This window comes from Oncorhynchus gorbuscha, linkage group LG03 (assembly GCF_021184085.1).
Source record: "Oncorhynchus gorbuscha isolate QuinsamMale2020 ecotype Even-year linkage group LG03, OgorEven_v1.0, whole genome shotgun sequence".
In the NCBI taxonomy this organism is placed as follows: Eukaryota; Metazoa; Chordata; class Actinopteri; order Salmoniformes; family Salmonidae; genus Oncorhynchus; species Oncorhynchus gorbuscha.
Window position 1 is genome coordinate 105712218 of NC_060175.1, and position 27172 is coordinate 105739389.

The 27172-nt window shown below is 44.4% G+C and overlaps 1 protein-coding gene across 1 annotated transcript in view; it reads left to right on the top strand.

Moving 5' to 3' along the window:
* ccdc120a (coiled-coil domain containing 120a) overlaps positions 1-15824 on the top strand; it is a 93126-nt gene extending 77302 nt beyond the window's left edge. The window contains exons 10-11 of the mRNA XM_046337988.1: positions 820-1782; positions 15699-15824. Of these exons, the coding sequence (XP_046193944.1) occupies positions 820-1782; positions 15699-15801 (1066 nt within the window). The 3' untranslated portion in view covers positions 15802-15824. The remainder of the gene's footprint in view (positions 1-819; positions 1783-15698) is intronic.
* Positions 15825-27172: the final 11348 nt, after the last annotated feature.

Consider the following 27172-nt stretch of genomic DNA (forward strand, 5'->3'; position numbering starts at 1 on the left):
CCGCCCCTCTCAAGTTAGAAGTTCCCGAGCAAGAAAGTGTATGCTATTTAGAAATAATTACGCTTAAATTGAAAAAAAATAATTCAACTAAATATTGAGGATTTCTATCAGCCTAATCGAGGTGTAGATCACATCTGCACGGGATTTCTGTTACTGTGACTCCGTGCAGCCAATGGCAATGCCCGCTTTAGGTGGCGGGAGCCACTTGTGGATTTGACAGCTCTTAACACATTTCCATCATCCGCTGTGCAGATGGCCTATATTATGTAGATGCCAAGTCTTCTGTGTGTGTGATGTCGATCATCTCCTTCTATATACAGTAGTCTCAGTCTGAAACAGCAGCCTATTCCCTACACAGGGAGAGACAAGTAATTCTCCCCAAGCAGACTGGAGGTTTTTTTCTCTTCCCCTTCACACAGAGACAAGAGGTACTTGATGATCAGAGAGATTATGATTAAGTTAGAATGTTAATGGGGCCCAGGCAGCAATAGGGCTGAGTATAGAGGATGTGGCCCAGGCAGCAATAGGGCTAAGTATAGAGGATGTGGCCCAGGCAGCAATAGGGCTGAGTATAGAGGATGTGGCCCAGGCAGCAATAGGGCTGAAGCTGATCTGATTAAATAGAGTCCTTAATTTATAAAACTAAACCTAACCCACTAGTGTCCAAAATCACTTCAGGTGAGCTGCTATATACGCACGCTGGAGCTATAAGTCTGGATCTCAGAAAGGATTCTTCTTCTTTTTGTTCTCCTCCTCCTCCCTGTTTTTCTTTTTCAATGGTTTAAATACATGTTTTTATGTATCTCTTTCCTTTTCCAGGTCAGCTATATCCACAGTGACTACTAACAAACAGTGGTCAGACAATCCAGAGGTGACCCAGGTGGTTCCTCATCAGTCTCAGGTCAGCGGCCACTCCCCTGGCCCCTCCTCTGGCCCCCCGTCAGGGTCCTATGAGCAAGGAGGAGGGGGGGGAGGCGGAGTTTACAGTGATATCCTGATGGACTATGTATGGGGGAAGCAGCAGCAGCAGCAGAGACAGGCCCAACAGGTCCATGGCAATGGACAGTTCCCTTCCTCCGTTCCTGTACCTCCTCCTTCTCACTTCAACGGCTACCCCCACCCCCAGGGACATCTCCCAGGGCCCCAGCACGTCTCTGGGGGCCCGCCAGCCTACTCCAGCCCCCTGATGCTCCGGGGGAAACTTGGGGAGCCACGCCGGGTCAAGGTAACCCGTACCAAGTCCTGTGGTCCATTCATCCCTCTCCAGCACCACCAGAATGAGGTACTCCACTTCTCCTCTTACACCTCCTCCTCTTCTGACCCTCCTCTTCCTCCCACCTCCTCCTCCTCCTCGACCGGGACCTCCACAGCTGCCCTGTACCCCCACCAGGGGTCTGGGGTTGAGTCCCAAAAGCACCAGCATGGGTCTGGATCGGGACCCGGTCTCAATCTCAACCACAACCACCAGCTCGGACCACCCCAGTACTCTGACTCCGTCACCCCGGACGACCCCATCCGCAGCCTGCACAAGGCCCTGGCTCTGGAGGGCCTGAGGGACTGGTACCTGAGGAACAGCCTGGGTGGAGTGGCGGTGGGGGGGAAGGTACCGGGGCAGGACAACAGGGGGTCCCCCAGGAGGCGTACCACAAACTCCCTGCACGGGTCACACCCTCAGCATCTCCCACACCAGCCCCAGATCTACCAGGGAGACCGAGACCGAGACTACCCTCCCTGCCACCTGCCACAGTCACAGACCTTCCACGGGCATCCACTACATGGCAGGTAGGTGTGGTTGGTATGTACAGTATGCTATGTCTGAGTGGTTGTTGTAAGTCAGTGTGTGTACGCTCTAATGTTCTGTCTCTCTGTTGTCGTCCTCCGTTTGCTGCCAGAGGTACTTTATTACAATAGTAAGTCATAAATATTATTGACATTTAACATTTTATTATTATTATGATTATTATGATTTTTCATTTTCCTTTATTTATCTCACTCTCTCTTTTCCATTCACCGAGTGGACAGGGCGGTCAGGGAAATGAAAGGCGAAAGGGTTTTGCATCTTCGTCAACAACAAATAGTGTGCTGACTCGACCCATTGTTCACCTGTTTTGGGAATACCTGATGGTCAAATGCTGACCCGTCTCCCGGGGGACTTTTCATCTGTTATCGTGACTGTTGTATACATTCCACCTCAGGACAACAAATATAACAAGCTAGGCACTTAAGCAATTGTACGAGACTATAAACAAGCAGGAAAACTTACATCCGGAGGCTGCCATTTCTTGTCGCCGGCGAGTTTAATTCTGCGTCATTAAGACACGTGATGCCCAACTACCATCAACACGTGTCCTTCACCACTAGGGGCAGTAAAGTCTTAGACCACTGTTACCCGACAAGGCCCTCCCTCGTGCACCATTCGGCAAATCAGATCCTGACTATATACTCATGCTTCCTGTTTACAAGCAGAAGTTCAAACAGGAAGTACCTGTGACACACTCAGTTGAGAAATGGTCATCAGAATCACAGATTCTGGAATATGTTCCCAGACTCTCTAGATAACATCGACGAGCTAACCACCTCTATCACCGGTTTCATAAGGAAATGCATCGGAGATGTTGTCCTATGGTGAAGTTTCGCTGCTTCCCCAATCAAAAGCCCTGGATTAACACAGAGGTTGGAGCTAAACTAAAAGACAGGGCTACCACACACAGAGCTACCGTAGACAACCCTGAGGATACCACACACAGAGCTACCGTAGACAACCCTGAGGATACCACACACAGAGCTACCGTAGACAACCCTGAGGATACCACACACAGAGCTACCGTAGACAACCCTGAGGATACCACACACAGAGCTACCGTAGACAACCCTGAGGATACCACACACAGAGCTACCGTAGACAACCCTGAGGATACCACACACAGAGCTACCGTAGACAACCCTGAGGCTACGGCTGAGGACAGGAACAAGTACCAGGAGTCCCTCTACGTCCTCATCAGAGTCATCAAATGAGCAAAAGGACAATATAGGAACAAGGTGGAATCATATTACATAGGCTGCGACGCAGAGGTCAGAGGTTACAGTCCATTACGGATTAGAAAGGAAAGCCGTGATCTGCCCAACGACGCCTCTCTTCCAGATGAACTCAATGCATTTCATGCACGCTTCGACAATAACAACACCGTACTGTGAGTGACGGCCCTCACCGACCCAGAGGACCAGGGGGATCACGCTCTCCGAGGCCAACTTGAGTAAGGTCTTTTAATCAGGTCAACACTTGCGGGGCCGGACCAGAGTTCTCAGAGCACATCACCTCCATCATCCAAGCCACTTTAGACCCACTCAGCCCCAACATAGAATGACACAACCTCACTTGCACTCCACACCCCTCATGCTAGATAAGAGGAATACCTATGTGAGAATGCTGTTCATTGACTACAGCTCAGCATTTAACACCATTGTCCCCTCCAAGCGTCTCACCAAGCTAAGTACCCTGTGACTTAACAGCTCCATCTGCAACTGGATCCTGGACTTCCTGACGGGCTGACCCCAGGTGGTGAGGGTAGGTAACAACCCATCCGCCATGCTGACCCTCGACACTGGAGTCCCCCAGGGGTGCGTGCTTAGTCCCCTCCTGTACTCCCACGACTGGCTGGCCACGCACGACTCCCAACACCATCATCAACATTGCTGACGACCAAACAGTGGTTGGTCCTTATCAAAAGCGAACGACGAGACAGCCTACAGGGAGGGGGTAAGTGACCTGGAAGTGTAAGTGACCTGGCACTCACACACACAGTTGTGAAGAAGGTGGGACTCTTCCCCCTCAGGAAGTTGAAAAGGTTTGGCATGGGCCCTCAAATCCCCCAAAAACTTCTACAGCTGCACCATTGAGAACATCTTGACTGGCTGCATCACCGGTTGGTATGGCAACAGCACCACCCTCGATGGCATGGTGCTACAGAAGGTGGTGCAGATGGCCCAGTACATCACTGGGGCCGAGCCCACTGACATCCAGGACTTCTATGTCAGGCGGTGAAACAAAGTCCCGGAAAATCATTAGACTCCAGCGACCCAAGGCATAGACTGTTCTCGGCAATCGGTACTGGAGCAACAAGTCTGACACCAACAGGCTCCTGAACAGCTTCTATCCCCTAACCATATGACTGCTAAATAGCTAACAAAATGGCTACACTGACTATCTGAGATGACCTTTTGTATTTTATGAAATGGTTTTTTAATCAAAGTTGATGTTCTGATAGATACGGATTCTGTGACACGTTTAGCTTTTTTCAGCTAGTTTGATTTCTGCACAACGGTTAGCGGTTACGCCGAGGAACTGAAGTAAAACTACAACATTATCTTGAACATCCTTGTTGGCACAGGGAAGAAAATAATCATCTCTGTGTTATTGAAGGGATTTGGAACGTTACAGCCGCATCGCTGCCCTTGACGAGTTTCCTGAAGAAACTTTTGCAAAGACAGGAATGTCTCCTTTTGTGAAAATGTTGACTTGCTGTGGGAGCAACCAACACTCTTTAAAAGAGACTGGATTCACCCGAACCGCATGGGGTTCCAGAATTATCTCCATCAACATAGCGAACTGCTGAAGAGACTGGATTCACCCGAACCGCAGGGGTTACAGAATTATCTCAAATCAAATCAAATGTATTTATATAGCCCTTCGTACATCAGCTGATATCTCAAAGTGCTGTACAGAAACACAGCCTAAAACCCATAAAACAGCAAGCAATGCAGGTGTAGAAGCACGGTGGCTAGGAAAAACTCCCTAGAAAGGCCTAAACCTAGGAAGAAACCTAGAGAGGAACCAGGCTATGTGGGGTGGCCAGTCCTCTTCTGGCTGTGCCTGGTGGAGATTATAACAGAACATGGCCAAGATGTTCAAATGTTCATAAATGACCAGCATGGTTGAATAATAATAAGGCAGAACAGTTGAAACTGGAGCAGCAGCACGGCCAGGTGGACTGGGGAAAGCAAGGAGTCATCATCTCCATCAACATAGCGAACTGCTGAAGAGACTGACAGAGTTTGGCTCCAGTCCTCCTCTCATAATAAGACAACAGAGGACATGAAAATCCTAATTCTATCGTATTACATCCCGGAGAAATAGAAGTGCAGTCAATGTAATTAGCCTATCTTCCTTTGGCTGTTAGCACCAAGGGTATTGTCAGCAATTATCATATGCCCATAGAATTCATTTCCACTGTTTCCACTGAAACTGTCTGCCTTAGGGAAGAAGCCTACTCGGTACCATTGGCTCAAATGTAAAATGTCACTGGCATGTCTACCTCGGATCAGCCTCTCAGAATTGCAACAAACAAGCAATCCAGAAAAGAGACAATAAATAACCCATGTTAAATTATGTAGCCTGAGAAACATGGTTCATGAAATTGACTACTTACTAACACGTAAAAACATTCATATTCTGACCGTCTCAGAAACATATTTGATGATTCCTTTGATGATGTAGTAGTATCTACAGTTGAAGTCGGACGTTTACATACACTTTAGCCAAATACATTTAAAGTCAATTTTTCACAATTCCTGACGTTTAATCCTAGTAGAAATGCCCTGTCTTAGGCCAGTTAGGATCACCACTTTATTTTAAGAATGTCAGAATAATAGTAGAGAATTATTTATTTCAACTTTTATTTCTTTCATCACATTCCCAGTGGATCAGAAATTTACATACACTCAATTAGTATTTGGTAGCATTGCCTTTAAATTGTTAAACTTTGATAAAATGTTTCAGGTAGCCTTCCACAAGCTTCCCACAATAATTTGGGTGAATTTTGGCTCATTCCTCCTGACAGAGCTGGTGTAACTGAGTCAGGTTTGTAGGCCTCCTTGCTCGCACACACTTTTTCAGTTGTGCCCACAAATGTTCTATGGGATTGGAAGTACTTTGGAAGTATGCTTGGGGTCATTGTCCATTTGGAAGACCCATTTGCAACCAAGCTTTAACTTCCTTACTGATGTCTTGAGATGTTGCTTCAATATATCCACATAGTTTTCCCACGTCATGATGCCATCTATTTTTTAAGTGCACCAATCCCTCCTGCAGCAAAACACCCCCACAACATGTTGCTGGCACCCAAGTGCTTCACGGTTGGGATGGTGTTCTTCGGCTTTCAAGCCTCCCCCTTTTTCCTCCAAACATAACGATGGTCATTATGGCCAAACAGTTTTTAGTTTCATCAGACCAGAGGACATTTCTCCAAAAAGTACGATCTTTGTCCCCATATGCAGTCGCAAACCGTAGTCTGGCTTTATTATGGCGGTTTTGGAGCAGTGACTTCTTCCTACCTGAGCGGCCTTTCAGGTTATGTCGATATAGGACTCGTTTTACTGTGGATATAGATACTTTTGTACCCGTTTCCTCCAGCATCTTCACAAGGTCCTTTGCTGCTGTTCTGGGATTGATTTGCATTTATCGCACCAAAGTACGTTCATCTCTAGGAGACAGAACGTATCTCCTTCCTGAGAGGTATGATGGCTGCGTGGTCCCATGGTGTTTATACTTGCATACTATTATTTGTCCAGATGAACGTGGTACCTTCAGGCGTTTGGAAATTGCTCCCAAGGATGAACCAGACTTGTTGAGGTCTACAATGTTTTTTTCTGAGGTCTTGGCTGATTTATTTTGATTTCCCCATGATGTCAAGCAAAGAGGCACTCAATTTGAAGGTCGGCCTTGAAATACATCCACAGGTACACTAAAATTATGTCAATTAGCCTATCAGAAGCTTCTAAAGCCATGACATCATTTTCTGGATTTTTCCAAGCTGTTTAAAGTCACAGTCAACTTAGTGTCTGTAAACTTCTGACCCACTGGAATTGTGATACAGTGAATTATAAGTGAAATAATCTGTCTGTTAACAATTGTTGGAAAAATGACTTGTGTCATGCACAAAGTAGATGTCCTAACCGACTTGCCAAAACTATAGTTTGTCAACAAGAAATTTGTGGAGTGGTTGAAAAAGGAGTTTTAATGACTCCAACCTAAGTGTATGTAAACTTCTGACTTCAACTGTTAACATGGTTCTAGAATATACAGGAAAGATAGACAACTCCTTTGATGATGCAGTAGTATCCATACATGGTTCTAGAATATACAGGAAAGATAGACGATTCCTTTGATGATGCAGTAGTATCTATACATGGTTCTAGAATATACAGGAAAGACAGACGACTCCTTTGATGCAGTAGTATCTATACATGGTTCTAGAATATACAGGAAAGACAGACGACTCCTGTGATGATGCAGTAGTATCTATACATGGTTCTAGAATATACAGGAAAGATAGACAACTCCTTTGATGATGCAGTAGTATCTATACATGGTTCTAGAATATACAGGAAATATAGACGATTCCTTTGATGCAGTAGTATCTATACATGGTTCTAGAATATACAGGAAAGAGAGACGACTCCTTTGATGATGCAGTAGTATCTATACATGGTTCTAGAATATACAGGAAAGATAGACAACTCCTTTGACGATGCAGTAGTATCTATACATGGTTCTAGAATATACAGGAAAGACAGACGACTCCTTTGATGATGCAGTAGTATCTATACATGGTTCTAGAATATACAGGAAAGATAGACGATTCCTTTGATGCAGTAGTATCCATACATAGTTCTAGAATATACAGGAAAGACAGACTATTCCTTTGATGATGCAGTAGTATCTATACATGGTTCTAGAATATACAGGAAATATAGAGAAGTTGCTATAGACCTCCAAGTGCTAAAAGTCTGTTTTTGGACTATATGTGTGAAATGCTCGATGATGTATGTAATATGAACAGAGAAGAATATTTTCTGGGTGACCTAACTATTGACTGGTTGTCAACCAGCTGTTCACACAAAAAAAGAAGCTTCAAACTATAACCAGTGTGCCTACAATATTGTTCAGGTTATCAGTCAACTTGCAAGGGTATTTACAAACAGAGCAGGAACTAAATCATTAACGTGTATTGATCACATCTTTATCAATGCTGCAGAAATCTGCTGTAAAAGCAGTATCCAAATCCATCGGATGTAGTGATCATAATATAATAGCCGTATCTAGAAAGAAACTAAGTTCCAAAACGGGTCCTGGTCATGCAAGAAGTTTTTATTTATTTTTATTTTTAACAATTTGACGGCGCACTTTGACACATTTCTGAAACTGCTTCCTCCGGTTACTGATAGAAATGCACCCATCAGGAAACTGACTATCCCCGAGTGTTGGGCCAGTAACTGAAAGGTTGCTAGATCGAATCCCCCGAGCTGACGAGGTACAAATCTGTCGTTCTGCCCCTGAACAAGGCAGTTAACCCACTGTTCCTAGGCCGTCATTGAAAATAAGATTTTGTTGTTAACTGACTTGCCTCGTTGAATAAAGGTTAAATGAGAACTGCCAAATCTCCATGGATAGAGGATGAATTGAAAAAGCTGTATGGCTGAGAGGGATGAACCAGAGGGACAAGTAAGTACCAACAACCTGGATGGTAAATTGCTGAAGTGGGTAGCGGAATACTGTTTGCTACATCTTCAATTTAAGCCTAGAAGACGGTGTATACCCTCAGGCTCGGAGGGGGGCAAAGGTCATTCCGCTACCCAAGAAGCACCCTTTAATGGTTCAAACAGCCGACCAATCAGCTTGTCCAAAAGCAAACTTTTTGGAAAAACAAATTAACAATGGACTGTCAGCATGCTTATAGAGAAGGGCAGTCGACATGCACTGCACTGACACAAATGACTGATGATTGGTTGAAAGAAATTGATAATATTAAGATTGTGAGCTGTTTTGTTACATTTCAGTGCAGCTTTTGATATTCTTGATCATAACCTATTGCTGAAAAAAACAATTTATTTTGTATTTCCATCCTCTGCCTTAGAAAACTATCTAATAGGGTTTTCTTTAATGGAAGCCTCTCTAATGCAAATTTGATTGAGTGTGGTATACCGCAGGGCAGCCAGTTAGGGCCATTACTGTTTTCTGTTTTTACTAATGACCCTCCACTGACCTTGAATAAAGCCTGTGCGTCTTTGTACGCCGATGACTCAACCGTATATATACACGTCAGCTACGACAGTCAAATTTAAAAACCTGTACTACTGCCCGGTTGTGTGGTCATGTGCGACAAAGAAGGACATAGGAAATTTGCAGTCCAGAACAGAGCAGCACATATTGCACGTAGGGTGTACATGGATGGCGAGTGTCAGCATGTTAATCTCTCCTGGCTCAAAGTTGAGGAGCGATTGACTGCATCCCTATTGGTCTTTGTGCGAGGTGTTGATGGTACCAAACGGTCTGTTCAAGCAGTTGGCAACACAGTTCAGACACTCATCTGTACAACACAACACATTCAACCAGAGGTCTCTTCACAGTCCCCAGGTCCAGAACAGAGGCTTGGGGAAACACAGTATTAAATAGAGCCATGACGAAATGGAACTCTCTGTCACTACTGATAGTTTAGTTTATTTTTTGTTTTTTTTGGCACAACGGGGACTGTGAAGAGACAGACATTTTTTATAAATTATGTAGTGTATTACATAGGGTATTATGTAGTGTTATGTATTGTATATTACGTAGGGTATATGGTATGCTGACCCTGTATATGGTATGCTGACCCTGTATATGGTATGCTGACCCTGTATATAGTATGCTGACCCTGTATATAGTATGCTGACCCTGTATATAGTATGCTGACCCTGTATATAGTATGCTGACCCTGTATATAGTATGTTGACCCAGTATATAGCATTCTAATCCTGTATACAGTATGCTGACCCTGTATATACTATATAGTATGCTGACCCAGTATACAGTATGCTGACCCTGTAAAGAGTATACAGTATGCTGACCCTGTATATATTATATAGTATGGTGACTCAGATACAGTATGCTGTGGTCCTTCTGTAGCTCAGTTGGTAGAGCATGGCGCTTGTAACGCCAGGGTAGTGGGTTCGATACCCGGGACCACCCATACGTAGAATGTATGCACACATGACTGTAAGTCGCTTTGGATAAAAGCGTCTGCTAAATGGCATATATTACTATTACTATTACTATTACTGACCCTGTTTATATAGTATGCTGACCCTGTATATAGTATGCTGACCCTGTATATACTATATAGTATGCTGACCCTGTATATACTATATAGTATGCTGACCCAGTATACAGTATGCTGACCCTGTAAAGAGTATACAGTATGCTGACCCTGTATATATTATATAGTATGGTGACCCAGTATACAGTATGCTGACCCTGTATATACTATATAGTATGCTGACCCAGTATACAGTATGCTGACCCTGTTTATATAGTATGCTGACCCTGTATATAGTATGCTGACCCTGTATATACTATATAGTATGCTGACCCAGTATACAGTATGCTGACCCTGTATATATAGTATGCTGACCCAGTATACAGTTTGCTGACCCTGTTTATATAGTATGCTGACCCTGTATACAGTATGCTGACCCTGTATATACTATATAGTATGCTGACCCAGTATACAGTATGCTGACCCTGTATATAGTATGCTGACCCTGTAGACAGTATGCTGACCCTGTATATAGTATATAGTATGCTGACCCTGGATACAGTATGCTGACCCTGTATACAGTATGCTGACCCTGTAAATAGTATATAGTATGCTGACCCAGTATACAGTATGCTGACCCTGTAAAGAGTATACAGTATGCTGACCCAGTATACAGTATGCTGACCCTGTAAAGAGTATATAGTATGCTGACCCTGTATATAGTATACAGTATGCTGACCCTGTAGACAGTATACAGTATGCTGACCCTGTATATACTATATAGTATGCTGACCCAGTATACAGTATGCTGACCCTGTATATAGTATACAGTATGCTGACCCTGTAAAGAGTATACAGTATGCTGACCCTGTAAAGAGTATACAGTATGCTGACCCTGTATACAGTATACAGTATGCTGACCCTGTATATAGTATACAGTATGCTGACCCTGTAAAGAGTATACAGTATGCTGACCCTGTAAAGAGTATACAGTATGCTGACCCTGTAAATATCAAATCAAATCAAATTTTATTTGTCACATACACATGGTTAGCAGATGTTAATGCGAGTGTAGCGAAATGCTTGTGCTTCTAGTTCCGACAATGCAGTGATAACCAACAAGTAATCTAACTAACAATTCCAAAACTACTGTCTTATACACAGTGTAAGGGGATAAGGAACATGTACATAAGGATATATGAATGAGTGATGGTACAGAGCAGCATACAGTAGATGGTATCGAGTACAGTATATACATATAGTATACAGTATGCTGACCCTGTATACAGTATGCTGACCCTGTAAATAGTATATATTATGCTGACCCTGTATACAGTATGCTGACCCTGTATACAGTATGCTGACCCAGTAGACAGTATGCTGACCCAGTACATTTACATTACATTTAAGTCATTTAGCAGACGCTCTTATCCAGAGCGACTTACAAATTGGTGCATTCACCTTATGACATCCAGTGGGACAGTCACTTAACAATAGTGCATCTAAAACTTAGGGGGGGTGGGGTGAGAGGGATTACTTAACCTATCCTAGGTATTCCTTAAAGAGGTGGGGTTTCAGGTGTCTCCGGAAGGTGGTGATTGACTCCGCTGTCCTGGCGTCGTGAGGGAGTTTGTTCCACCATTGGGGGGCCAGGGCAGCGAACAGTTTTGACTGGGCTGAGCGGGAGCTGTACTTCCTCAGTGGTAGGGAGGCGAGCAGGCCAGAGGTGGATGAACGCAGTGCCCTTGTTTGGGTGTAGGGCCTGATCAGAGCCTGGAGGTACTGAGGTGCCGTTCCCCTCACAGCTCCGTAGGCAAGCACCATGGTCTTGTAGCGGATGCGAGCTTCAACTGGAAGCCAGTGGGGAGAACGGAGGAGCGGGGTGACGTGAGAGAACTTGGGAAGGTTGAACACCAGACGGGCTGCGGCGTTCTGGATGAGTTGAAGGGGTTTAATGGCACAGGCAGGGAGCCCAGCCAACAGCGAGTTGCAGTAATCCAGACGGGAGATGACAAGTGCCTGGATTAGGACCTGCGCCGCTTCCTGTGTGAGGCAGGGTCGTACTCTGCGGATGTTGTAGAGCATGAACCTACAGGAACGGGCCACCGCCTTGATGTTAGTTGAGAACGACAGGGTGTTGTCCAGGATCACACCAAGGTTCTTGGCGCTCTGGGAGGAGGACACAGTGGAGTTGTCAACCGTGATGGCGAGATCATGGAACGGGCAGTCCTTCCCCGGGAGGAAGAGCAGCTCCGTCTTGCCGAGGTTCAGCTTGAGGTGGTGATCCGTCATCCACACTGATATGTCTGCCAGACATGCAGAGATGCGATTCGCCACCTGGTCATCAGAAGGGGGAAAGGAGAAGATTAATTGTGTGTCGTCTGCATAGCAATGATAAGAGAGACCATGTGAGGTTATGACAGAGCCAAGTGACTTGGTGTATAGCGAGAATAGGAGAGGGCCAAGAACAGAGCCCTGGGGGACACCAGTGGTGAGAGCGCGTGGTGAGGAGACAGATTCTCGCCACGCCACCTGGTAGGAGCGACCTGTCAGGTAGGACGCAATCCAAGCGTGGGCCGCGCCGGAGATGCCCAACTCGGAGAGGGTGGAGAGGAGGATCTGATGGTTCACAGTATCGAAGGCAGCCGATAGATCTAGAAGGATGAGAGCAGAGGAGAGAGAGTTAGCTTTAGCAGTGCGGAGCGCCTCCGTGATACAGAGGAGAGCAGTCTCAGTTGAATGACTAGTCTTGAAACCTGACTGATTTGGATCAAGAAGGTCATTCAGAGAGAGATAGCGGGAGAGCTGGCCAAGGACGGCACGTTCAAGAGTTTTGGAGAGAAAAGAAAGAAGGGATACTGGTCTGTAATTGTTGACATCGGAGGGATCGAGTGTAGGTTTTTTCAGAAGGGGTGCAACTCTCGCTCTCTTGAAGACGGAAGGGACGTAGCCAACGGTCAGGGATGAGTTGATGAGCGAGGTGAGGTAAGGGAGAAGGTCTCCGGAAATGGTCTGGAGAAGAGAGGAGGGGATAGGGTCAAGCGGGCAGGTTGTTGGGCGGCCGGCCGTCACAAGACGCGAGATTTCATCTGGAGAGAGAGGGGAGAAAGAGGTCAGAGCACAGGGTAGGGCAGTGTGAGCAGAACCAGCGGTGTCGTTTGACTTAGCAAACGAGGATCGGATGTCGTCGACCTTCTTTTCAAAATGGTTGACGAAGTCATCTGCAGAGAGGGAGGAGGGGGGAGGGGGCGGAGGATTCAGGAGGGAGGAGAAGGTGGCAAAGAGCTTCCTAGGGTTAGAGGCAGAAGCTTGGAATTTAGCGTGGTAGAAAGTGGCTTTAGCAGCAGAGACAGAGGAGGAAAATGTAGAGAGGAGGGAGTGAAAGGATGCCAGGTCCGCAGGGAGGCGAGTTTTCCTCCATTTCCGCTCGGCTGCCCGGAGCCCTGTTCTGTGAGCTCGCAATGAGTCATCGAGCCACGGAGCGGGAGGGGAGGACCGAGCCGGCCTGGAGGATAGGGGACATAGAGAGTCAAGGGATGCAGAGAGGGAGGAGAGGAGGGTTGAGGAGGCAGAATCAGGAGATAGGTGGGAGAAGGTTTGAGCGGAGGGAAGAGATGATAGGATGGAAGAGGAGAGAGTAGCGGGGGAGAGAGAGCGAAGGTTGGGACGGCGCGATACCATCCGAGTAGGGGCAGTGTGGGAGGTGTTGGATGAGAGCGAGAGGGAAAAGGATACAAGGCAGTGGTCGGAGACTTGGAGGGAGTTGCAATGAGGTTAGTGGAAGAACAGCATCTAGTAAAGATGAGGTCGAGCGTATTGCCTGCCTTGTGAGTAGGGGGGGAAGGTGAGAGGGTGAGGTCAAAAGAGGAGAGGAGTGGAAAGAAGGAGGCAGAGAGGAAAGAGTCAAAGGTAGACGTGGGGAGGTTAAAGTCGCCCAGAACTGTGAGAGGTGAGCCGTCCTCAGGAAAGGAGCTTATCAAGGCATCAAGCTCATTGATGAACTCTCAGTAGACACTATGCTGACCCTGTAGACAGTATGCTGACCCAGTAGACAGTATGCTGACCCTGTAGACAGTATGCTGACCCAGTAGACAGTATGCTGACCCTGTATATAGTATGCTGACCCTGTAGACAGTATGCTCACCCTGTATATAGTATGCTGACCCTGTAGACAGTATGCTGACCCTGTATACAGTATGCTGACCCTGTAGACAGTATGCTGACCCTGTATATAGTATGCTGACCCTGTATACAGTATGCTCACCCTGTATATAGTATGCTGACCCAGTAGACAGTATGCTGACCCTGTAGACAGTATGCTGACCCAGTAGACAGTATGCTGACCCAGTAGACAGTATGCTGACCCTGTAGACAGTATGCTGACCCAGTAGACAGTATGCTGACCCAGTAGACAGTATGCTGACCCTGTAGACAGTATGCTGACCCAGTAGACAGTATGCTGACCCAGTAGACAGTATGCTGACCCAGTAGACAGTATGCTGACCCAGTAGACAGTATGCTGACCCAGTAGACAGTATGCTGACCCAGTAGACAGTATGCTGACCCTGTATATAGTATGCTGACCCTGTAGACAGTATGCTGACCCTGTAGACAGTATGCTGACCCAGTAGACAGTATGCTGACCCTGTATATAGTATGCTGACCCTGTAGACAGTATGCTGACCCTGTATACAGTATGCTGACCCTGTAGACAGTATGCTGACCCTGTAGACAGTATGCTGACCCTGTAGACAGTATGCTGACCCAGTAGACAGTATGCTGACCCTGTATATAGTATGCTGACCCTGTAGACAGTATGCTGACCCTGTTTATAGTATGCTGACCCTGTAGACAGTATGCTGACCCTGTATATAGTATGCTGACCCTGTAGACAGTATGCTGACCCTGTAGACAGTATGCTGACCCTGTAGACAGTATGCTGACCCTGTTTATAGTATGCTGACCCTGTAGACAGTATGCTGACCCTGTTTATAGTATGCTGACCCTGTAGACAGTATGCTGACCCTGTTTATAGTATGCTGACCCTGTAGACAGTTTGCTGACCCTGTATATAGTATGCTGACCCTGTAGACAGTATGCTGACCCTGTTTATAGTATGCTGACCCTGTAGACAGTATGCTGACCCTGTTTATAGTATGCTGACCCTGTAGACAGTATGCTGACCCTGTTTATAGTATGCTGACCCTGTATACAGTATGCTGACCCTGTAGACAGTATGCTGACCCTGTAGACAGTATGCTGACCCTGTAGACAGTATGCTGACCCTGTATATAGTATGCTGACCCTGTAGACAGTATGCTGACCCTGTAGACAGTATGCTGACCCTGTATATAGTATGCTGACCCAGTAGACAGTATGCTGACCCTGTAGACAGTATGCTGACCCTGTAGACAGTATGCTGACCCTGTATACAGTATGCTGACCCTGTAGACAGTAATCTTACTTTCTTGTGTTCTTCTTATTTTTATTGATTGTTTGTTGTTGTTCAACATTGTTGTTTTTGGTGCTACGTTGATATTGATTAGTCCATTGTTGGGGTTTAGAGCTGAAAGACATTCCACTGTACTTTTTCACGTGACATTGAAACTCTCTCTCCTCTTTTCTCAGGTCTCTGTATCAGGGGTCCTTCCCATCCCAGATGCAGGAGCTGACCCTGAAAGAACCCAGCACTGACAGAGGTGATCTGCCTACCCCGGGTACACTGGTCTAACAACAACAACAACGACGACAACAGAGGTGATCTGCCTACCCTGGTCTAACAACAACAACAACAACAACAACAACAACATCATCAGAGGTGATCTGCCTACCCCGGGTACACTGGTCTAACAACAACAACAACGACGACAACAGAGGTGATCTGCCTACCCTGGTCTAACAACAACAACAACAACAACAACAACAACATCATCAGAGGTGATCTGCCTACCCCGGGTACACTGGTCTAACAACAACAACAACAACAACAACATCAGAGGTGATCTGCCTACCCTGGTCTAACAACAACAACAACAACAACAACAACAACATCATCAGAGGTGATCTGCCTACCCCGGGTACACTGGTCTAACAACAACAACAACAACAACAACATCAGAGGTGATCTGCCTACCCTGGTCTAACAACAACAACAACAACAACAACAACAACAGAGGTGATCTGCCTACCCCGGGTACACTGGTCTAACAACAACAACAACAACAACAACAACATCAGAGGTGATCTGCCTACCCTGGTCTAACAACAACAACAACAACAACAACAACAAACAGACATGTTACTGACTGAATGATACACAGTCATATTGTAGAGCAACTTCATGGACCTGCATACGAAAAGGAAAATATGAAGGACATTTATTTACACAATATTTTGTATTGTTTTCCTGTACATTTTTTTGGGGGGGGGAGAGGAGGGGGAATGATAGAAGAATGTGACATTCTTCTAGAACTCAAAAGAGGAGTTGTTGTCGTCCCCTCCCCCCTAAGGGAGCTTCGCAGTGCATCATCAAAGTCGGATCATGCATTACCTCTGAAGATCAATGACAAGGTGCTTGAAAGAGTCTAGCACTTCAAACAGTCTCTGGTAGAAATATAGACCAGCGGAACATTGCTGTAGTTTATACAACCGATCCCAGGTGAAGGACGTTGAACAAGGTCATGGACAGTGTTACAGGTTCCTCAACCGTTACAGAAATACTGAATTTCTCTTAAGTGAACCATCTTCGTCATCTTCATCGTCATCCACATAGAATTTCAGGTCTTCAGTAGAGACGACAAATGGATAAGTACACACACAACTAACCAAACAGAAAGCACACCCATACGTTGTCACACAGACCCTACAGTACAACGAATCAGGTCGGTTAGGGAATGGGAAAGAGATGTCTGTGTTAACTCCGATACACTGATCCGTGTCAGTCTACAGAAGGATCTGCAGTCTATAATCACATTTCTATGACAGACAGACAAAACAAGGGGGGGGGGGGGGGCTTTTATGTCAGCGATGAGGTTTAGTCAGTTGTTTTGTCCACCAGAAACAATAAGATAATACCAGCTCCCTCTAGCACACTGCTCTCTCAATAACACACAATAACCTGGACTCAGGGGTAGACGTAACATAGTAAAGGTAAATCCAGGACACTCTCCAATTAGTATGACATGTTAAGGTTCAGATGATATGTATACATTTTTGATGTCCGTCATCCATTTCGTATGATATGTTACGAATTGCAATTCGTACAATAAATTACTAATTTGCAAAGCAAATTCCAATTTGTTATGGGTAACATTAGCTAGGTGGCTAACGTTATCTAGGCTAGGGGTTAGCAGTTAAAGGGTTAAGGTTAGGTAAATGGTTAGCTAACATGCTAAGTAGTTGCTAAAATGCTAAAACTTTCGGTTTGCTAGACGTTCGTGTTATATGCCCACCCAGCCACCCCGACCAACAACCCTACATTCGATTTTTGCCTTAAAACCTCTACAGGATCGTGTCCCCCAAGCGGGATGGTTGAGCTAACATAGGCTAATGCGATTAGCATGAGGTTGTATATAACAAGAACATTTCCCAGGACATAGACATATCTGATGTGGGCAGAAAGCTTAAATTTGTGTTAATCTAACTGCACTGTCCAATTTACAGTAGCTATTACAGTGAAATAATACCATGCTATTGTTTGAGGAGAGTGCACAGTTTTGAACATGAAAATATATTAGTAAACCTATTAGACAGACTTAAATGTAAATGTAAATGTAGGCACATTTGGGCAGTCTTGAGACAACATTTTGAACAGAAATGCAATGGTTCATTGAATCAGTCTAAAACTTTGCACATACACTGCTGCCATCTAGTGGCCAACATCTAAATTATGCCTAACCTGGAATACTACATTATGGCCTTTCTCTTGCATTTCAAAGATGATAGAACAAAACAAATAATGTTTTTTTCTTTGTATTATCTTTTACCAGATGTAATGTGTTATATTCTACTACATTAATTTCACATGTCCACAAACTTCAAAGTGTTTCATTTCAAATGGTACCAAGAATATGAATATCCTTGCTTCAGGGCCTGAGCTACAGGCAGTTAGATTTGGGTATGTCATTAGCCCGGAAATTGAAAAAAAAAAAGGGTCTGATCCTTTTACTTTCTATCTCATGTAACCATACCAAACATTACATATCATACTAATTTGAGTGTCTCAGATTTACATTTACTATATTACGTCTAGTCTATGAGCCCAGGCTGGACACAATACCAGCTATCACCGGTCCTTGTAGGATGCTTCACATAATCAGGACGAACAACAGTCATGTTATATCCCTTTGGTTCCATTTCCAACACGAAGGGGTGTGTCGTTCCAGACTGCTGCTTGCACTACTGTGCCAATAGGTGGCACCAAAGGGTGCTTATATTCTTTCCACAGCCCACCGAGCCCAGCCCACAGATAATGACAATGTCATAGATCACATGTTTTGTCATTTCTCTTCTCAGCTAATTAGACCTTTAACCCCAAACCAAAAAATAAAAAGATGTGATCTGGGTGTTCTACTGAATAAAACAAGCACAATATTCGTATCTATGATGAGCAGCAGGATAGAGACACTTGGGTAAAGGAGGATAACCTCATTTCAAAAAAATGTTGATCATTTAGCAGACGCTCTTATCCAGAGCAATTTACAGGAGCAATTAGGGTTAAGTGCCTTGCTCAAGGGCACATCGACATAGCTGAAAAATATTTGGCTTGGATATTCGAACCAGCGACCTTTAGGCTACTGGTCCAACGCTCCTACTTGCTAGGATACCTGCTGCCCTATATAAACCATGCAACCGACAGCTCAGATTCAGGTATGCAACTTTATAAAGGCAATGTGGTAAACACTGCAAATGTCGTCTCAATCACAAATTACTTTTAAATGTTACAAGCGCTATAACGTGCATCTTTAAATTGATATCCTGTTCTTTGAAACTCAAAACAACTGAAAAAAAACTCAAGATAGAAAATGTACTATGTTTTTGTACTGCGTAGTTTTCCGTGAATTGAACCATGAGACCAGCCAGTTTAAATATGAAATCAGGTATTGACCATCCTCAGACCAAAACACTGGACTGGATGAATGGATAAGTATTGCTGGTAAAGCTACCTTCATCCACAGCATCAAATCTATGCTGTCTTCTTGACTTTTTGCTATTTAAGTCCATGTCCATCATAATTCAGTCAGGTATAAATCAAGTCACTGTAGCCTGGCGGCCAGTCTGTTTAGCCTGGGAGCCAGTCTGTTTAGCATGGGAGCCAGTCTGTTTAGCCCGGGAGCCAGTCTGTTTAGCCCGGGAGCCAGTCTGTTTAGCCCGGGAGCCAGTCTGTTTAGCCTGGGAGGCAGTCTGTTTAGCCTGAGAGCCAGTCTGTTTAGCCTGGGAGCCAGTCTGTTTAGCCTGGGAGCCAGTCTGTTTAGCATGGGACCCAGTCTGTTTAGCCTGGGAGCCAGTCTGTTTAGCCTGGGAGCCAGTCTGTTTAGCCTGGGAGCCAGTCTGTTTAGCCTGGGAGCCAGTCTGTTTAGCCTGGGAGCCAGTCTGTTTAGCCTGGGAGCCAGTCTGTTTAGCCTGGGAGCCAGTCTGATTCTGCTCTGCTGTCAACTCTTAACGGAATTGTCATGCCAAACGTTTTCATGTTCAGCCAATGACAAGTCGGCAACATCATAAACAGATCTGATACCAGGCTAAACTCAATTTAATCGACCCTGTCAACATTCCCATAACCCATAGACAGCAATACATACATTTCTGTTCAGTATTTTCCTGAAAATATTCAGTATTGCTTTCCATGCTGTATTCTCATCTATGCATAGACACTTTTCTAAAAGAGATATTGTGCTATACAGTAGCTACTAAAGCAATCAATCTTTGTTCAAGGACTTAAGATCGGACCCCATTCAGGTTTAAAAAAAAAATATATATATATATGGTATTGTGACATACACCAGTTGCAACTAAATCCAGTCTGGATCTCTTCATGTGAAACGGAACTGAATCCAGTCTGGATCTCTTCATGTGAAACGGAACTGAATTCAGTCTGGATCTCCAGGCTAGGCTGAATTTTTATTCTCTTTATTCCTCTTTTGCCAAATGCTGCCATGCTTGTATCCAGACGAACTAAAAATAGCTTTTCTGCTTCCTCCATATTGTATTTATAACCAAGCTGCATGACAACAACAATCAATTCAAACTTTTTTTGACAAAGCAAACCAATATGTCCCTCAGGTTAAATGATCAATGGGAGTAGTTGTTTAATTATGTTAATGTCCCTACTGTAGTTGAGCACAATTTTTTTATTATTTAAAAAAAATTGCACTTCTCTTGAAAAATTCTATGGATTATTACTGTGAAAGATCCTTCAGTAGAACTTCTTGTGACGTGATGCTTCCAACTTCTTGACCAAATAGCTGTGATATGAGCAGCTTACATCGTGTGGTTTGTGTTACACGTTGTGACACTGGCGCACAACAGTTGTCTGTATAAATCAACAATGATGACATTTTGACTTCACAACGGTGATGTCCAGTTGGACCTGTCTGTGACGTGGTCCAGCTTCTCGGTGATGGATACTGAACATTGAACACCAACACCTGTGTAAATAGGTTTTTCCTCCTGAAAGACATGAGCAGTGGTTGACTACGTCGAATCTAAACATTTGCAACAGGGAGACAACGGCATGGAAGCGTAGACTTGTTTTCTAACGTCTGAGAAGGCAGAGAAATGTTAATCAGACAATACCAAATGTTCTGTAAACACGAGAGGCTGGGAGGACGTCGCAGCATCATCAGCTACAGAATCTCACCATGTCACAGATATATTATCAGAGTGCTCAGCGTACCTCTAGTCTGACATCAGTCACCATGTCACAGATATAAGTTGATTACATAACGACGAGTCCCGCATAGAACAGACGAGTCCCGCATAGAACAGACGAGTCCCGCATAGAATAGACGAGTCCCGCATAGAACAGACGAGAGTCCCGCATAGAACAGACGAGAGTCCCGCATAGAACAGACGAGTCCCGCATAGAATAGACGAGTCCCGCATAGAACAGACGAGAGTCCCGCATAGAACAGACGAGAGTCCCGCATAGAACAGACGAGAGTCCCGCATAGAACAGACGAGAGTCCCGCATAGAACAGACTAGAGTCCCGCATAGAACAGACGAGAGTCCCGCATAGAACAGACGAGAGTCCCGCATAGAACAGACGAGAGTCCCGCATACCGCATAGAACAGACGAGAGTCCCGCATAGAACAGACGAGAGTCCCGCATAGAACAGACGAGAGTCCCGCATAGAACAGACGAGAGTCCCGCATAGAACAGACGAGAGTCCCGCATAGAACAGACGAGAGTCCCGCATAGAACAGACGAGAGTCCCGCATAGAACACTGGATATCATGTGTATTACAGGAAGGAAAAACATACAGTACTTTCGTAAAGTATTCAGACCCCTTGACTTTTTCAACATTTTGTTACGTTACAGCCTTATTCTAAAATGGATTAAATTTTTTAAAATCATCATCAATCTACACACAATACTCCAAAGCAAAAACAGGTTTTTAGAAATGTTTGCAAATTTATACAAAAAAAAATGCCTTATTGACATAAGTATTCAGACCCTTAGCTATGAGACTTGAAATTGAGCTCAGGTGCATCCTGTTTCCATTGATCATCCTTGAGATGTTTCTACAACTTGATTGGAGTCCACCTGTGGTAAATTCAATTGATTGGACATGATTTGGAAAGGTACACGCCTGTCTATATAAGGTCCCACAGTTGACAGTGCATGATGTCAGAACAAAAACCAAGCCATGAGGTCCAAGGAATTGTCTGTAGAGGTCCGAGACAGGATTGTGTCTAGGCTTAGATCTGGGGAAGGGTACCACATTTTTATTGCAGCATTACCAACACATGCCTGCAGCGTTGAAGGTCCCCAACAACACAGTGGCCTCCATCATTCTGAAATGGAAGAAGTTTGGAACCACCAAGACTCTTCCTGGAGCTGGCCGCCAGGCTAAAGTGAGCAATCGAGGGGGAAGGGCCTTGGTCGGGGGAGGTCACCAAGAACCCAATGGTCACTCTGACAGAGCTCCAGAGTTCCTTTGTGGAGATGGGAGAATCTTCCAGAAGGACAACTATCTCTGCAGCACTCCACCAATCAGGCCTTTATGGTAGAGTGGCCAGACAGAAGCCACTCCTCAGTAAAAAGTCAAATGACAGCCCGCTTGGGAGTTTGCCAAAAGACTCTCAGAACATGAGAAACAAGATTCTCTGGTCTGATGAAACCAAGACTGAACTCTTTGGCCTGAATGCCAAGCGTCACGTCTGGAGGAAACCTGGCACCCTCCCTATGGTGAAGTATGGTGGTGGCGGCAACATACTGTGGGGAAGTTTTCAGAGGCAGGGACAGGGAGACTAGTCAGGATCGAGGGAAGCTGAACAGAGCAAAGTACAGAGAGATCCTTGATGAAAACCTGCTCCAGAGCGCTCAGCACCTCAGACTGGGGCGAAGGTTCACCTTCCAGCAGGACAACGACTCTAAGCACATTATAATCCATTTTAGAACGCTGTAATAGTTAAAAAACACGCATTGTTCTTTCCGCAAACTGTCATAAACATGAAGCACCCAGCTTCTGTCCAATCAAATCAACATTGACATTATCCCACCCCTGGTTAGACACTATTGGCTCAAGAAGCCAAACGTAACACAATATCTGCCAATTGAAATATATTGTCTTGCCCATTCATCCTCTGAATGACACACATACACAATCAATGTCTCAATTATCTCAAGATTTAAAAAATCCTTCTTTAACCCGCCTCCTCCCCTTCATCTACACTGATTTTAAGTGGATTTAACAAGTGACATCAATAAGGGATCATAGCTTTCACCTGGAGATTCACCTGGTCAGTCTATGTCATGGAAAGAGCTTAATGTTTTGTACACTCAGTGTATATAATGATTATATGCATCAATTGGGTGATGATTGTTTTATAAACTCTGCCATGATGTGTTGTAGCTGTAGGCCTAACAGCACAAACATCACTAGACCGACACATTCCTCTCTTGCTAGGTGCATAATTAAAGGCGAATTACACAAAAAAATACTCTTTTGGGGGGGTTCCAGACTTCAAACATGGTGTTCTGATGTGATTGAAGCATTGACATGGACTTAGATCCTCGTTGTTTCTCTATGAATCATTCTAATATTGATCAGAAGAAGAAAAAAAACCTCCCAAACCAGGAAAAATGAAAATGGAGAAAACAGAATTTAGGAAAATACTAAATATAGTTTAATAGGGTCCCCCCTTGGAGTTGGTTAATAACCATGACTTTACCAGGTATGTTGACAGAAAACACATCTGTTGTACAGCAAGGACCCAGGGAAGAGTTGCACGGGAGATATGAGAAGAATGTGCCTATTTTGAAAGCAATAAAAAAAGTAGCTTGCGAAAGGTTTCATTTTGAATTTTAAAAAAAAGTAGCTCTCATGCTAGAAAAGGTTCTAGACTGTTTTATTATGGCAATGCAATTTCCCCCCTTGTTTTCTTTCCTTGAGGTTGTAAATGACATTATCCTCCTCATATCTACTTGGATTATTATGGACCGTAATGAGGAGGAAGCCAAGGGAACTGCTTTCATTTCTAAATTACTCTTTCGTTCATTTTAGCAACAAGGACTGGAGGCAAAACATGTATTTGACCTACGAGGAGGATAAAGATTTCTCTTCAACTTCTACTTTCCTTCTTCTGTGGTTGTGACTATGGACATTTTGATGGACTTTATGAATTGTTATTTTGCATAGCAATGAATGCACCCTGTAAAAAACAAAAGATATGAAGCTTTTTCTATCTTTGTCATTTTTTTTGGCCATTTGTACTGCTTTTTATCTGATCTCACATCAGTTTCTGAATTATTCATATGATTCAAATGACAAATAAATGTTTCTTGTATGAATTTTGTAAATGCTGTTTTTATTCAAGTGATTGTTAACTGCAGCATTCTGACTGAGTGGTCTGGTAGCCTACCACACGATCTGTTAACTGCAGCGTTCTGACTGAGTGGTCTGGTAGCCTACCACACGATCTGTTAACTGCAGCGTTCTGACTGTGTGGTCTGGTAGCCTACCACACGATCTGTTAACTGCAGCGTTCTGACTGTGTGGTCTGGTAGCCTACCACACGATCTGTTAACTGCAGCGTTCTGACTGTGTGGTCTGGTAGCCTACCACACGATCTGTTAACTGCAGCGTTCTGACTGAGTGGTCTGGTAGCCTACCACACGATCTGTTAACTGCAGCGTTCTGACTGTGTGGTCTGGTAGCCTACCACACGATCTGTTAACTGCAGCGTTCTGACTGTGTGGTCTGGTAGCCTACCACACGATCTGTTAACTGCAGCATTCTGACTGTGTGGTCTGGTAGCCTACCACACGATCTGTTAACTGCAGCATTCTGACTGTGTGGTCTGGTAGCCTACCACACGATCTGTTAACTGCAGCGTTCTGACTGAGTGGTCTGGTAGCCTACCACACGATCTGTTAACTGCAGCATTCTGACTGAGTGGTCTGGTAGCCTACCACACGATCTGTTAACTGCAGCGTTCTGACTGAGTGGTCTGGTAGCCTACCACACGATCTGTTAACTGCAGCGTTCTGACTGAGTGGTCTGGTAGCCTACCACACGATCTGTTAACTGCAGCATTCTGACTGAGTGGTCTGGTAGCCTACCACACGATCTGTTAACTGCAGCAACTTCTGACTGAGTGGTCTGGTAGCCTACCACACGATCTGTTAACTGCAGCGTTCTGACTGAGTGGCCTGGTAGCCTACCACAGGATCTGTTAACTGCAGCATTCTGACTGTGTGGTCTGGTAGCCTACCACACGATCTGTTAACTGCAGCATTCTGACTGTGTGGTCTGGTAGCCTACCACACGATCTGTTAACTGCAGCGTTCTGACTGAGTGGTCTGGTAGCCTACCACACGATCTGTTAACTGCAGCGTTCTGACTGAGTGGTCTGGTAGCCTACCACACGATCTGTTAACTGCAGCGTTCTGACTGTGTGGTCTGGTAGCCTACCACACGATCTGTTAACTGCAGCGTTCTGACTGAGTGGTCTGGTAGCCTACCACACGATCTGTTAACTGCAGCGTTCTGACTGTGTGGTCTGGTAGCCTACCACACGATCTGTTAACTGCAGCGTTCTGACTGTGTGGTCTGGTAGCCTACCACACGATCTGTTAACTGCAGCATTCTGACTGAGTGGTCTGGTAGCCTACCACACGATCTGTTAACTGCATTGTGAGTGGTTTCTTTTTGTTTATAGGGAGAGTGGGAGCACTAGGTGATGATACCTACATAAGAACGCCATAACACAGTACATTTAAAGTCAGATACTATTTTCCATTGTGGTCCCTATTGTTATTATTATTGTTAACATAGATACATATACTGTTAAGGCCTACAATGATACATTACATAGATACATTACATAGACATATACAATTACCCTCATGATACACTAGCACAGGTGGCCGCGCGGTTAAACACTGCTTCACATTCATTTCAATGGAAGGAAAGCGGCGAGAAGCGGAGAGGGCGGTGTGAAGGTGGCGTGGGTGGCGGTGAAAAAGTACACTTTTCTCGGCGGGCGATGACCAATCATATCGAATGGTTTCCATGACGAATTTGACCCAAGGCTTGGAGACTTTCTTCAAGCAAAGATGGCTGACAAAAAATACTAAGAATGGAAGCAAATGTTAGTAATTATCATTATTATTATTATGTATTATTGTCATAATAAATCATGCAAAAAATGTACAGTTGACAGGAATATGTAGAGACAAACGATTATGCATTTTTTTAATCATAAAGTTAATTTACAAAAATCGCGATTTTGCAAGCTAGCTGACGAGCTTTATGGGTGTTGTGACAGGGACTCCTGAAACAACCAGCAAACCAGGCTGCCATCTGGTGAAACAGTGGATATAAAAAATCAAGCTAGCTAAAGAATTTACTGCAAATTGAATGTACAATTTTGTAAGATTGCCTTGCTGATATTTGCCATGCAGATAGATGAAATAACGTAGCTAGCTATGTTCTTGCTTATTGTGCAGTGGATGATTAAAATCCCTGTATGCCCATGGATGTGTAGCTAGCTATCTATTCGATCTGTGTATGGACTCAAATGTTTGGTATACATATTAGTTCAGAACCGAGCTATGAACCTCAGCTATCATAGCCAGTTGTATCAACTTCAAAACAGCCCGAATGACATTAATGAAGCCTATCGATTGAGTAGAATATTATAAAACTTTATGCCAAGGATGCACGTCGAATATACATGTAGTTATTACCATGCATGAGATCCCCACATTGTAGCCTGTACATTTAATATATTCACTGATCATGTACTCTACCTTGGCAAATAAAGTGCTGTTCAGGTATGACAACTCTGAGAAGGGCCTGGTCTGGTTGAGTTGAAAAATACCTGCCTTAGTTTAGTTTATTCATTGATACAAGGATACTCATGAGCAGGATATGAGCTTCCTATCCGGAATATTGTGCGCATGTAAACATGGTCATTGTTAGAGAGGCCACTAGAGTATCTGGCCAATATAATGGATCATCTGTTGCTGCACGGATTACTGGCTGGAGCAGTACCATCCTCTCAGGTCCCCAGATCTGTGCAGTGCTCTGAGGGAATTTTTATTTTTAATTTCACCTTTATTTAACCAGGTAGGCTAGTTGAGAACAAGTTCTCATTTGCAACTGCGACCTGGCCAAAATAAAGCATAGCAGTGTGAACAGACAACACAGAGTTACACATGGAGTAAACAATTAACAAGTCAATAACACAGTAGAAAAAAAATGGGCAGTTTATATACAATGTACAGTCTATATACAATGTGTGCAAAAGGTGTGTGCAAAAGGCAAAAGGCAAAAAGGCATTGCAAAAAGCATGTTTTTAGTAATATATTTTTCGGGATGTTTGAGGAAGTTAAAAGTGATGTCCCCCCCCCCCGTTTTTTAATTATGGATTCCC